Below are 14931 nucleotides of genomic sequence, written 5' to 3'. Positions count from 1 at the left end.
TGTATTGCTAAAGCAATGGTGGCCTTCTGCTTATGTCCTACCTTGACCAGTTCAAATTGGCCTAATCAGGCTCAGGCTTCCCGAAGCTACCCCAAAACTGGCAGAAATACTTGACACAGGGGTCCAGTTACATATTGTTTTTGGACTAACTTCAAGCCAACTCATCCCAAGGAACTGAACCGCTACAGAGAAGTGAACTCCTGGATGACCATCCTCCCCCAACCCTACCCCCAACACCAGGCCTCTCATTCCAGTCAGCAGAGCTAGAAAAATTAATCCAGCACCTCTAGCGTACGGAGCCTCAAGTTCACTGAAGGAAAATAAAGCAGGATGAAAAACACATGCAGGGCAGCACAGCTTTTTCAAGACATGCACAGAACTTATGTTTTCTAACACCCTGAAGGATGTCACTGCTACATCGCCAAGACTGGAAAAACCCAGAGACCCAATGGGTTCTATAACATTTCCCTACAAAACCTGGACTCGGTCTTTCCAAGGCTGTGCTAGCCTTTGAACTGGTCAGAGATTATATCCCCATCAGAAATTCCACCATTTATTCTTCAGGGCAATAGATATAGAAATCAAACTCGGATATTGTTTTAACACCAGCATATTAACCCAAGGTCAACATAAAGCAAGAATTCCGGTTGCGTCCAGGTGGCATTAGGAAATAAAACCAAACTACTAGTGTTTTTTTAATTCTTGGATCCAACTAAAACATCATTTGAAGCCGGTCTTGTGTGTGACGTACATGTATAGAAAAAAAATACAGAAACCAACAAACACAAATTGTCAAGATGGTGGTTTGAACATCACATTCCATATTCTTTAACTGTACTGTATAGAATGTTGCACAATGGATGACCCTAAAGATTACCCAAGATTTAACTCAGCGAATGTCAATAAAGGAAGAAATACTTTTACTCCATCTTTACTTCCGCTCCAGGTTGTCTCCTCAACCAGCATATACTAGAAATTTAGACCTTGGCTTTACAACCTTATGATGTTCTCCACGGCCCCTTAACCTTTCAGGCAAATATTCTAACTGGTTTAGAGTTCTTATGTGATTTAACGGTCTCATCATGGATAGGAAGGGCTGTGATACCTTGCAGTTCTGGCCCCAAAGTAGTAATGAGGGCGTTGAGGCAGCGGCCCAGGCTTTGATGAACCTCAGCGTAAGCCGGCGGCACCGACAACAGTAACCGGAGGAGGAGTGACATGGATGGTTCCACATGCACGAGGTAGAGTGCACTGGCAGAGTCGATGACCAATGACAGGGCGTGCAGTGACCAGGCCTGGAAGACAAAATGGGAAGAAAATCAGAACATTGCACTGCAAGCTGGAGGAGAAGGGTTATGGTGTAAAACAAAGCAGCAGCCCATCCATGGGCAGGATACGGCTACAATAGGTTAAGGTGGATCGACCTGTACACTGCAGCACTTCTAGAGACACGCAATGGGTACAATAGGTTACAGTGAGTCTACCTGTACACTGCAGGACTTCCAAAGACATGAGATTGGCACAATAGGTTATGGTGTGTCTACCCTTAGCTATCAGCCCTTCCGAAGACACGAGATGGATGCAATATGTTATGGTGTGTCTATCCCTACACAAAGTCAATCAATCAATCAGCAGAATTTGTATAGCGCGCTACTCACCCGTAGGGTCTCAAGGCGCTGAGGGGGTGGGGGTCGCTACTGCTCGAACAGCCAGGTCTTGAGTTGTTTCCTGAAGGAGAGATGATCCTGGGTCAGCCGTAGGTGGGTGGGGAGGGAGTTCCATGTCTTGGCTGCCAGGCAGGAGAAGGATCTTCCTCCGGTGGTGGATCTGCGAATTCATGGGACGGTGGCGAGGGCGAGGGCGATGCTGGCGGGTCGGAGCTGGCGGGTGGGTGTGTAGAATGCGAGGCGGCTGTTGAGGTATTTGGGGCCCGTGTCGTGGAGAGCCTTGTGTGCGTGGGTGAGGAGTCTGAACGTGATCCTCTTGCTGACGGGGAGCCAGTGCAGGTCTCTCAGGTGGTCTGAGATATGGCCGTGACGGGGGATGTCCAGGATGAGTCGTGCAGATGTGTTCTGTATGCACTGGAGTCTTTTCTGGAGTTTGGCTGTGGTTCCAGCGTAGAGGGCGTTCCCGTAGTCCAGTCGGCTGGTGATGAGGGCCTGGGTGATCGTCTTTCTGGTTTCGGTGGGGATCCACCGGAAGATCTTTCGAAGCATGCGCAGGGTGTTGAAGCAGGATGACGAGATGGCGTTGACTTGCTTGGACATCGTGAGTGAGGAGTCCAGGATGAAGCCCAGGTTGCGTGCATGGTCCGTTGGCTTGGGGGCGGTGCCCAGGGCAGGGGGCCACCAGGAGTCGTCCCAGGCAGAAGGGGATGGTCCCAGGATGAGGACTTCCGTCTTGTCTGAGTTCAGTTTCAGACGGCTGAGCTTCATCCATTCCGCGACGTCTTTCATTCCTTCCTGGAGGCTGTCTCTGGCAGTGGTGGAGTCGTTGGAGAGGGATAGGATCAGCTGGGTGGCGTAGGAGATGATGTTTAGGTTGTGTTGGCGTGCGATGGCTGCAAGGGGGCTAATGTAGACGTTGAAGAGGGTGGGGCTGAGCGAGGATCCTTGCGGAACGGCGCAGATGACTTCGGTGGCCGCAGATCAGAACGGGGGGAGGCGGACTCTCTGGGTTTTTCCGGCGAGGAACGAGATGATCCACTCCAAGGCCGTTCCTTGGATTCCGGTGTTGCTGAGGCGTTGTATCAGGGTGCGGTGACATACGGTGTCGAAGGCTGCTGAGAGGTCCAGGAGGATGAGTGCAGCTGTTTCCCCGTTGTCGAGCAGAGACCTGATGTCGTCGGTAGCTGCGATGAGGGCGGTCTCGGTGCTGTGGTTTGCTCGGAAACCGGAGTGCGAGGGGTCGAGGATCCGTATGTCTCGAGGAAGGCGGAGAGTTGTTTGTTGATGATCTTCTCTACGACTTTGGCAGGAAAGGGGAGGAGCGAGATGGGGCGGAAGTTCTTGAGGTCCGTGGGTTCTGCGGTGGGTTTCTTCAGGAGGGCGCTGAGCTCGCCATGGTTCCAGCTCTCCGGGAAGGTGGCGGATGCGAAGGAGCTGTTAATGATGTCCCGGAGTTGGGGTGCGATGATGGAGTCGGCTTTGTTGAAGATGTGGTGAGGACAGGGGTCGGTTGGGGAGCCGGAGTGGATGGTGTTCATCGTGCGGGTGGTGTCTTCGGTGCTGACTGGGGTCCAGTTGCAGAGTTCGGTGGTTGGGTGCATGGTCTGTGCGCCGAAGCGGTTGTGTATGTTGGCGATCTTGCGGTGAAAGAACGAGGCGAGTGAATCGCAGAGGTCTTGCGAGGGTGTGATGTCGTTGTTGCAGTCGCTGGGGTTGGAGAGCTCTTTAACAATGCTGAAGAGTTCCTTGCTGTTGTGGGTGTTGTTGTCAGACGTTCTTTGAATGTTGTCCTTTTGGTGGTGTGGATCAGCTGGTGGTGTTTGCGGGTGGCGTTCTTGAGGGCTGTCATGTTCTCGGTTGTCTGGTCGTGGCGTCAGGCTTTCTCGAGGGTGCGGCAGGTTTTCTTGAAGTTTGAGGTCGTTGCTGACCCACGAAGCTTTCTCGCTGCCGGGTCTGCTGGGAGGGTTCTTCAGTGGCGCGAGGTCATCGGCGCAGTTGGTGAGCCACTGTGTGAGGTTGCGGACTGCTTCGTTGGGGTCCCTCGTGTTGGTGGGAGGGTTCTGGCTGAGGGAGGCGGTGAGATGGTTGGCGGTGATCTTGCTCAAGATTCTGCGGGGAACCTATTGCGGGTGGTGGTGTGTCGTGGTTCTCCTGAAGTTGATGTGGACGCAGCTGTGATCTGTCCAGTGTAGTCCGGTGGAGTGGCTGAAGGAGATGTGCTTGCTGGAGGAGAAGATGGGGTCAAGTGTGTGACCGGCGTAGTGGGTGGGGGTGTACACCAGTTGCTTGAGTCCGAGGTTGGTGAGGTTGTCCAGGAGGGCGGCGGTGTTGCTGTCATTGTTGTTCTCCAGGTGGAAGTTGGGGTCCCCTAGGAGGATGTAGTCTGAGGAGGTAAGGGCGTGCTGGCTGATTAAGTCTGCGATGGTTTCGCTGAATTGTGTGCGCGGTCCCGGGGGTCTGTAGATGAGAGTGCCCCGGAGGGTGGACCTGGGGTCGGTGTGTATCTGAAAGTGGAGGTGCTCGGCGGCGGTGATGGTGTCGTCGGAGTTGGTCGTGATTCGGATGGAGTTTCTGTGGACGATGGCGATGCCTCCTCTGGTTTGGTTGACGCGGTCCCTCCGGGTGATCTTGTAGCCATCCGGGATGGCTATGGCGATGTCGGGGGCTGAGGAGGCGTTCATCCAGGTTTCTGTGAGGAAGGCGACGTCTGGTGATGTTGTGTCGAGGAGGATCCAGAGTTCGACGGCGTGTCTGTGGACGGAGCGGGTGTTGAGCAGGATGCACTTGAGGTGAGTGTTGCTGGTGTCTGGCTTGGCGGGAGCGGTGCAGGTTCGGAGGCAGGTGAATTTGCAGGTTTGGCAGGTGAAGGGTGCGTGGGTGCGTTTCGGGGTGGCTCGGTAGCAGGCGGGGTTCCGGCCGGCGTTGAGTGCGTGGAGGGTGGCGGCGTTGTAAGTCCGTCGTGTGGGCTGGCATCGTCGGGGGTAGGGGTCCTGGCGCTGGGCGGGCGCAGACGGTCTTGCCTTAGACGGCAGCAGCAGCTGCCAAACATGAGGTGAGTACAACAAGTTAAGGTGTAACTACCTGTGTACAGCAGGATCTCTTCCACGGACATGAGATGGGTACAATAGGTTAAGGTGTGTCTACCCTTAACTAGCAGCCCTTCTAAAGACACAAATCAGGTTATGGACCAGTAGGCAGCAGAAGCCCTGCACCAACAGGAGACAGGCCCTTTATATTATGGTGTAACTATCAGTACAGGACAGGTGCCCTCTGCAAGGGTCTGGTCTGGCGTAGCCTCGAGAACAGAGTATTATCCAGTGTTGTGGGATTTGGAGAACAGGTCTCTCTTGGACATAATTAAAAGGGTGAAAAATAAATGTAACTATTTGTATGTGTGGGAACGGTAACAAAGAGGCATTTGGTGGAAGCAGGTGTCCAGTATGGACAACTACCTACAAAGTTAGTCAAAAACCTCAGAACGTAAAAATATATTTTATTACATTGGCAGTTACTCGTTAAATTCAGGATTGTCCAAAGCCTGCTTCACTTTTCTCATGAATGAAGTAAAGAGCCGGGATGGGGCATTAAACCAGCCATAGCTTCTTGAAAAACAAGCACTGAATACTACATTTGTATTTCAATGGTTTCCAGAAAAAAAAAACCATATGCTTCTACTATGTAGCTATTTTACAACATGCCATTTTGTGATAGGAGTGCAGAATTACTCCCCTTATAAAAAAAAATTCAGTTCAACATGCTCCCTTCGAAGAGTTCTACATCATGTTTGACAAACGTATAAGGCAGGGAAATGCGTTTGCGTCTTTAATTTCACTGAAGACAACACACATCCTAAATACTTGCCCCTCGTATTGAGGGCCATGACTGAAGGGGTTATTACTTCTGTTCAGGAAGTTGGTACCACTGGCATAAAATCTATGCCACCTGAGAACAACTGTCATAGTACAATCGGCTGTATCACATTTTGAAGGAGCTCATTTGAAAATGTGAAGGACGCCGATGACCAGATTATTTTATAATGCCCCTGATGCTACTATGTATTTGATGACTGAACATATTTTGCAACATTTTGCCTTGTAACAAACTATGACTGGAATTAGTCATTTTGATTGTACAATTTCGGTCTCTAATTTGATTAGTTTATTAAGTTGGAACGTGGCGGGGCTTCGCAGCAAGGTTAACTTACCCGAATGGCTAGATTTTGTAACTGGTTTTAATGTTTTTTGCTTGCAGAGAAAAACATGGGTCGTGGAACCAACACATATTAACGGATACAAAACATTTAACTTATCAGCGGTCCCATCAAGACATGCTAGAGCTAAGGGGGGTACATGCATGTATATATGTATCACCTGATTTAATTTCCTCTACTGTAACCATCAAACAGCCTAACGCTTTTTATCGAATTGTCTCTATTGAACTCACAGGCTCTATTCACCTGATTTTAATTAACTTCTACAATAATGCCTGTGACCCCGAAATATTGCATATTTTGGATCAACTTTATGCTGACCTTGAAGTTATAGTTAATAGGGGCAATGGGGACAAAATGCTGGTGTGGGCGGGGTCTTCAATATTAAGCTGTGTAAAAGGTTATCGAGTAAAGCCTGCAGACTTACCTCCCTAACAAACGATGTTTCTATGCATTTTTTGCACTCAGTTTATGGTGAAAAGCTTAACAACCTCATTTTTAAATACGATCTGGGTACTAGTAATGAATTTGGGACTAGTCCAGTAACGGTCCCTTGCACCTATGATAATGGTGCGAATAAAAGTGTCAAGGCGATCTGGACATCATGTTTCTTACTGAAACATGGTTAGAGGAAGCCTCCTCCCCGGATATCTTAGAGGCGATACCCAGTAACTATTGCCTTTTGAGAATAGACCGCCACAAACAACGGGGGGTGGATTGGCAATGATTAGCAAAAATGACTTTGGGTGCACTCTGATTGAACAAAAAAACATGGATGGTGAATGTGGAAGATTCACCATCAAAACAGATACCAACACCACAATCATGGGACTATTAATATACAGACCTCCGGGAGCAGCACAATCCTTCTGCAGCCAACTTATTGAACTAACCACTCAGTTAGCCATTAGACATAAAATGTTGATCATACTTGGCGACCTGAACATCCATTTAGAGGACAGCCACTCCAAGGAAGCACAACTCCTTCTAAATGCTCTCGACGCAATCGATCTTAAGCTTCTATCTACTGTGCCCACGCATCAACAAGGGCATCTACTAGATCCGATATTCACGAACTGGGAAGGTGTTAACACCTCTCCACCCATTCCATTAATATGGTCGGACCACAGCATGGTGCCATTCAAAATAGTCACAAATAAGATTACCAAGTCACATGCGAAAAACCCTCCCTATAGACGTCGTAATTTTAAAAAATACACCCCTGAACTGCTGCTGCAGGAACTTACCGAACACCCTCCGGCAATAGGCGTCTCCCTACAGGAGGTATGGGACAATTTTGAATCAGGGCTAACTAAAGCGTTAGATAAAATTGCGCCTTGGACGACCAAACCCCCAGCTCGTCAATCCAAAAATGCCCCTTGGTTCTCTGAAAAATTGAAAGTAGCGAAAGCCCTATGCAAATCCATCGAACGTAAGCGGAGAAAAAGCTATACTCCAGAACTCAAAGAAAACTATAAAACCGAGCTAAATAACTATCAAAAGCTGGTACGATTAGAGAAGAGTCTCTATTACAAGAGCAGAATTGTGGAAGCTAAAAACCCTACCAAGGAATTATTCGGTATCTACAAAGAAATCACTACACCTTCTCGCCTGGATACTAAAGATACCTACTCCACAGAGATATGCAACCAGATAGCCGACTTGTTTGTGGAGAAGGTAGAAAAAATTCATGCCACATTTTCCAGCAGTACCAGATCAGATAAAAATAAGGTGGAGATTCTAGATTCTCGCCCCCTTAAATCCCAGTTTACCAACTTCAGGACCCCTAATAAACAGGAACTTATGAAAATTATAAATTCCATTTGCTCTGGCTCCCCCATGGACGCCTGCCCACCGGAACAGTACAAAGCGGTCATGGAAAGCCTTTTATTGGATCATATAAGCAGCATGATCACAACCTCATTCCGGGAAGGCAATGTCCTGAGAAACTGGAAATCTGCACAGGTACTACCATTAAAAAAGAAACCGAACATTCCTATTACTCAGCTCCAAAACCTGCGGCCAATCTCCCTTCTCCCTTTCTGTGCTAAGATCATAGAGAAGGTGGCCAATCTCCAACTCATGGAGTTTTTGGAGAAAGAAGCACTCCTCCACCCTTCCCAATCAGGATTTAGATCAGGCCATTCTACGGAATCAGCCGTTCTATATTCCACCGAACTGATTCGGAAACTGGTGGATGAGGGAGAGACAGCAGCGCTGGTCCTATTGGACCCAAGTGCAGCATTTGACACCGTGCTGCACTCTACACTGCTGTCTCGGCTCTCAGACATGGGAGTAAAAGATTCGGCTCTCACCTGGTTTCAGTCATACCTCACTGACAGAACCTTCCAACTTCATTGCCCACCCTTTAAATCATCTCCCCGCAATGTCAGCCATGGGGTTCCACAGGGCTCTAGTTTGAGCCCTACCCTATTCAACATCTACATGGAGCCCCTGGCATACATCGCGGAGGAATTTGGGGTGGGCATTGTCAGCTACGCTGACGATACCCAGTTGGTGTTCAAAATAACGCCAGACAGTAGAGACCTAGCTTCCAACTTCTCTAACTGCATGTTAAAGATAGCGGCATGGATGAACGCCAACTGCCTCCGGTTAAACGGAGATAAAACAGAGGTACTGATAGTGGGGAAGGAGACCTCGGTCTGGTCACAAGCATGGTGGCCCAGTGAGCTGGGAGAAGTGCCCATGCCTGTAGAGAAAGTGAAGAATCTCGGAGTCATGCTTGACACCGATCTCTCAGGCAGAACCCAGGTAAACAAGGTGACAGGCAAATGCTATAGCACTTTAAAAGTACTGCGTAAAGTACTAGACCTTCTTCCGACCGAAGCAAGAAAGACCATAGTCCATGCCTTAATATCTCCCCATTTGGACTATGGCAACGTTCTCCTACTTGGTCTCAATCACAAGAATCTACACCAGTTACAATGCATACAAAACGCTGCAGCACGACTGGTGCTCGGTCTCCCCAGGAGAACATCCACTAAAATGCGCTTGCCAAGCTTCACTGGCTACCTATTAAAGAGAGGATTATATTTAAAACTCTCTGCTACGCACAGCGCATTGCCCATAACAAAGGTCCTAGCTATCTGAGAGGCCTCCTTACCATCCATAGGCCGATCAGAGATCTTAGATCAGCAGGCATGATGTTATTCAAAATCCCTCGCATCACGAAAGCTAAAATGGGAGGAAAATCCTTCCGCTATTTAGCCACCAAGCTTTGGAATGCCTTACCGATCCAGCTACGGATGGAGCCATCGGAAACTAGGTTCAGAGCCAAACTTAAAACGCACTTATTTCCCACAGATTAACTCTATCACCTGATCTCTGGCTTCTGGACGGGTTGAATCTGCAGTTAGCGCGGGGACACACAGTTTTGTGCAGCCAGGCGCTTAATAAATGATTATTATTATTATTATCGATTTTATTCTGTTCCCCTGCTGCTACTCGGGATTAGTAATCGATTTTAAAATTTAGAAACCATGAGTACCCATTTCGCACACAGCAGATGCAGAACTCTGGTAGTATAACTAGCCAAGGGGTCCAGCATCCTATTATGTCTGTAGAGAACATAGAATTATCACAAACAAATGGTTCTACATTAAGGTGGTCCATAGTCGAACCCAATGGTTTTCTAAAGAAATTAATTTATCAACATAAAAAGGACTTTAATATGCGTTTGGATGATTCAGTAGGTCCTGCTGCTGCAATGGAGTCATTTGATAAAATCACTAAAGCAATTAAAGCAGGCCTCTTGGTACACCAGAAAGGTAGTAAAGTAAACAGGAAACCCTGGTTTGATTATGCTTTTGCAGAGGCACATACAAAAGTTAAAATTAGCGTTAAAATGTACACCCAGTAATACTCTGGAGGTTCAATTTAAGAGACAAGCTTGCAATAGAACAGCGTAAAATTTTTGAAAATGGAGGCTTGGGGAAAACTGTATGAGGTCAGTTGTAATAATGATCCTACCGCATTCTGGTGTGTAGTTAATTTGCCTTTCTTTAGTGAGGATGACAAGCCTAAAATTAGAGGTGGCTGTGAATGAGGAGGACTGGATACTACATTTTTCTAAATTATACTCTGATCCTACAAAGTGCACTAGAAAAGAGTTAATGGAGGCCCGTTGACAGACACTCCATCCCCTACTGAGGAGCAGGATTGGCCCGATCCTACCTTCACACTCAAAGAAGTTACTTTGGCCAGAAGTTCGAGTAAGGGAGGCAAAGCACCAAGGCCCAACGGGCTTCCCATTGATTTGTTTAAAGATAATTTGGAGCTCTGGAGTCCTCTTTTGACAATTGTTCTTAGATCATTTAAGAGTGTAGGTATTCCCCCCTCATGGTCTGAGTCGCATATAGTCTCAATATTTTAAAAGTTTCGCCAATTATAGGCCAATATTCTTGCTAGACTCTCTGGTCAAGGTCGTGGGTCGTATAATACTAAGCAGACTCTAAAGTTGGGTGGATTAGGGACCATAGACCAATTTGATTAAGAGTAAGTATGCCCGCATTAAAGGAGGCAATCTGTTCCTGGTTTCTGTTGATCTTTTAACAGCTTTAGATTCAGTAATTCATGATAAACTTTAGTCTGTTATTACCTCAATGGGAATTGACAACACAACCAATAGCTTTCGGAGACATTTATATTATTCTACAGGTTGTGCAACGGTTCGCTTTGGTACAAAGGGCGAATGTACCTGTGCTCTTATTATCGAAAAAGGAGTTCGCCAATGGTGCGTGCTTGCACCACTTTTAGTCCATCTGTATATTAATAACCTAGGTGATACACTTGCTAATTTACGTTTGGATTTGCCACAAATTAAACAGCATCCAATACCTGTCCTGCTTTATGAGGACAACGCCGTCCTTTGGGCGCATACCCCACTTGCCCTTCAGCAACTTCGATACATTTGTGCAATTTATGGACCATCTGGGGTTGAAACTTAAAATAAATAAAACATTTGCTATGAAGGTAGGCAAAAGCTACACTAAGATACGCAATATTTGCGTAGGGCAAGATGTTATTCCACTTACTCCCACTTTTACATATCTGGGTATTTTATTTGATTGCAAGGGGAATTAGAAAAGCGCCATGAAGTAAAAAAAAATTGCAATTTATTAGATCAACTACGGCCTTGTGTAATTTTGCAAGAAAAATAGGATGTAAACAGCAAAGAGAAATGTTAAAGATTTATGATGCAAAATGCAGATCGATAGCCATGTATGGCTCTGACATGTGGGGCTATGTAAATTTGAAACGACTACAGGTGATTTAAAACACTTTTTTTAAAAAATCTTCTGCCGCTTCACCCTAGTTGTTCTAATTTTGTGTGCCATTCCAAACTGTGTACTACATATCTAACCGATTTGATAAGAGTGCAGCCAATCCACCTTTGGTACAAAATCTAGACTTCAGACCATCTGGAATTCAACTGCAGTTTAGTTAAGGACTGTTGTGACTCTGACCACTTACTAAATGTTCCCTGGCTAAAGATCATCAAGAACTGCATGGTGGATATTAGTCACCCTGAATTCTACCAAAGTCCAGTTACCTTGAACAATATTACAAAGCAAGCACGTAAATTGGAATGTTTAAATCACCTGGAAGAACGGAGACTATCAGTGGAATTAACTAAACCTTCAGTCAAACATAACCAAATGGTTTTAACCACCTTTTCAATCCAACCGTATCTTTTTAATGTTTTAAATGCACAAGACAGATTGAATATGCTACTTACCAGTATGCATCTGTTCTTGGCATGTAGGGCTGCTAACATTCATATCTTAGCATTAGATCGCCGCCTAGTGTTGGGCTCGGATGATCGCACATTGTTGTCCTGGAAGAGTCTTCGAAGTATCCTGAGATAGGTGGCTCCTCCCCTGGACTACAGTGCGCATGGGCATCGGCTCCATCCCCAGATTGTTTTTCGCCATTGTGGCAGAAGATGGAGTGAAAAGTGTAAAGGATGTCCATGCTAATGAATAAATACAATACTATATCTGCAGCTGCGACAGGCACCAGGGAGGAGGGCGGGCGATATGAATGTTAGCAGCCCTACATGCCAAGAACAGATGCATACTGGTAAGTAGCATATTCAGTTCGAGGCATGTGGGCTGCTAAATTCATATCTTAGCATAGAATACATAGCAGTCCCTCCATCAGCGGCGGTTGCCCGTGCCAGCTGCAGAAACCTGAAAAAGTGTCTTCAGAACAGCCTGTCCTACAGCAGCTTGCTGCTTGGAATGCACATCAACACAGTAGTGTTTTGTAAAGGTATGTGGTGTAACCCACGTGGCTGCTCTGCAAATATCCTCTAAAGGAATGTTCCCTAGGAAAGCCATGGATGCCCCCAGTTTGCGTGTGGAGTGCGCCCTGGGGGGTATTGTTAAAGTGCGCTTGGCTTTTTGATAACATATCTGGATGCACTTAACAATCCATCTGGCTATCCCTGCCTTGGAAATCGGGTTGCCTTTGTGTTGTGGTGCGAAGGCAACAAAGAGTTGTTTTGTTTTTCTAAAGGGTTGTGTTCTGTCTATGTAGTACATCAACGCCCTCCGTACATCTAAGGTATGGAGCATTCTTTCCGCCACCGTTTGCGGGTTTTGAAAGAATGCTGGTAAGTCAATAGTTTGGTTTAGATGAAACTGTGACACCACCTTCGGAAGGAATTTGGGGTTAGTGCGTAGCACTACCCTATTTGGATGAATTTGAATGAATGGCTCTTGGATTGTGAGCGCCTGCAGCTCACTGACACGCCTCAGAGACGTAATAGCTACAAGGAAAGCTACTTTCCACGTAAGGAACTGGAGTTCACACGAGTGCAGTGGCTCAAATGGTGGTCCCATCAGTCTGGTGAGAACGACATTGAGGTTCCACACCGGAGCTGGCGGTGTTCTTGGGGGAATGACTCGTTTCAGACCTTCAAGGAAGGCTTTAATGGCGGGCACTCTGAAGACAGAGAGGTGCTGCCTGTTCTGGAGATAAGCCGCTATGGCGGATAGATGTATCCGAATGGAAGTGTACGCTAGGTTGCACTTGTAAAGATGCAACAGATAGCAGATGATGTTGGGGATAGATGCATCTAGCGGGTTGATGTCATTGGCTGTACAGTAAATGACAAAACGCTTCCATTTCGCAGCATAGCATGCTCTAGTAGTTGGTTTCCTCGCCTCCTTGATGATGTTCATGCATTCCGGAGGTAGGTTAAGGTATCCAAACTCTAGGACTTCAGGAGCCAGATCGCCAGGTTGAGCTGTTGCGGATCTGGATGCTGAATTTCTCCATGGTTCTGCGTCAAAAGACTGGGCGTGAGGCGCAGTCTTTGATGCGGCACCACTGAGAGTTCGAGGAACGTGGTGTACCAAGCCTGGCGCGCCCACGTTGGAGCAACTAGGATGAGAGTCATCTCGTGCTGCCTTAGTTTTCTTGCGACCAGCGGTATTAGAGGGGCTGGCGGAAAAGCGTACGCAAATTTGCCTGACCAGTTCATCCATATCGCATTCCCCTGCGACTGTGGGTGAGGGAACCTGGCGGCAAAGTGTTGGCATTTTGCGTTCTCTTTGTGGCAAACAGGTCTATCTCCGGATGACCCCACTGCTGGAAGTACGGGTGGAGGACAGATGGGTGTAACTCCCACTCGTGCATTTGATGGCTGTACCTGCTGAGCAGATCCGCCATCTGATTGTCCTTTCCTGGGAGGTGTTCTGCCATGAGGAAAATGTTCCTCTGAATGGCCCACTTCCACATGCTCTGAGCCAGATGAGACAGCTGTGGCGAGTGGGTGCCTCCCTGCTTTTGAATGTAGTACATCGCGGTCATGTTGTCCGTCCGGACTAGCACGACTTTGTTGCACAGATGTACAATGAAGGACTTGAGCGCCATGAAGATTGCCATCAGTTCCAGATAGTTGATGTGCATCTTCTGTTGCTGCGTCGTCCATAGTCCCTGCACTGTGTAAGTGAGCAGATGAGCTCCCCACCCCTGGAGAGATGCGTCCGTCGTCAGGGTAATCTGTGGCACTGGCTCCTGGAACAGTCGGCCCTTGCAAAGGTTGTGTGGAGTCCACCAATGCAGAGAGTCGTACGCCTGACTGGTAACCAACACTAGGTCTGTCAATTGCCCACGAGCCTGTGTCCACTGATTCGCTAAGCACTCCTGGAGCGGGCGCATATGTAGCCGTGCGTGAGGGACTATGAAGATGCAGGAGGCCATCATGCCTATCAACTGCATGAACACTCTCGCTGGAAGCGAGTGTTGTGGCCTGAACCTTTGGATCAGGGCCTGCATGCTGTCTATCCTGACTTGGTTTGGCTGAGCCATGGCCGTCAGGGTGTTGATCGTCGCACCTAGGAACTGCCGGACATGTGCCGGCTGAAGATGCGACTTTGGGTAGTTCAACGAGAAACCTAGATTGTGAAGGAGGTGAATGGTAGTCGACATGTCCGCGGCGCACTGTTGCTCTGACTTGGCTTGCACGAGCCAGTCGTCTAGGTAGGGGTAGACATGGATGTTCTGCCTCCTGAGGTGCGCCGCTACTGTCGCCAGACACTTGGTGAACACCCTCGGGGCTGTGGTGACTCCGAAGGGTAGGACCTTGAACTGGTAGTGCCTGCCTTGAATAGTGAACCTGAGGTATTTCCTGTGTGACGGGTGTAGTGGAATGTGGAAATAAGCATCCTTGAGATCTAAGGTTGCTAAGAAGTCCCCTTGGTTTAGCAAGGGAAGAATCTGTTGCAGTGTAAGCATGTGGAAATGTTCTGATAGAATATACAGGTTGAGGGGACGTAGATCTAGAATGGGTCTGAGAGATCCGTCCTTCTTCGGAATAAGGAAGTACAGGGAATACACCCCTGTGCCTTCCTCTCCCACCGGCACGAGCTCGATTGCGCCTTTTTGCAGCATCACCACTACTTCCTGCTGCAATATGAGCAAGTGCTCTGCGGACATAGGCCTTTGCCTTGGCGGGATGTTGGGTGGAGTGGATTTCAACTCTAGGCAATAACCATACTGGATTAGTTGTCGCACCCACCTGTC

The 14931-nt window shown here is 47.7% G+C and overlaps 1 protein-coding gene across 2 annotated transcripts in view; it reads right to left on the bottom strand.

Annotated features, from left to right (window-relative positions):
* HEATR5A (HEAT repeat containing 5A) overlaps positions 1-14931 on the bottom strand; it is a 314530-nt gene that overhangs the window by 169826 nt on the left and 129773 nt on the right. For both annotated transcript variants that reach the window (XM_078659395.1, XM_078659394.1), the window contains exon 20: positions 1106-1295. In XM_078659395.1, coding sequence (XP_078515521.1) covers positions 1106-1295 — 190 coding nt within the window. The remainder of the gene's footprint in view (positions 1-1105; positions 1296-14931) is intronic.

This window comes from Lissotriton helveticus, chromosome 9, assembly GCF_964261635.1.
Source record: "Lissotriton helveticus chromosome 9, aLisHel1.1, whole genome shotgun sequence".
Classification (NCBI taxonomy): domain Eukaryota; kingdom Metazoa; phylum Chordata; class Amphibia; order Caudata; family Salamandridae; genus Lissotriton; species Lissotriton helveticus.
Note: the sequence above shows the minus strand (reverse complement) of the source record. Positions and strands in the feature narration are given on the sequence as shown.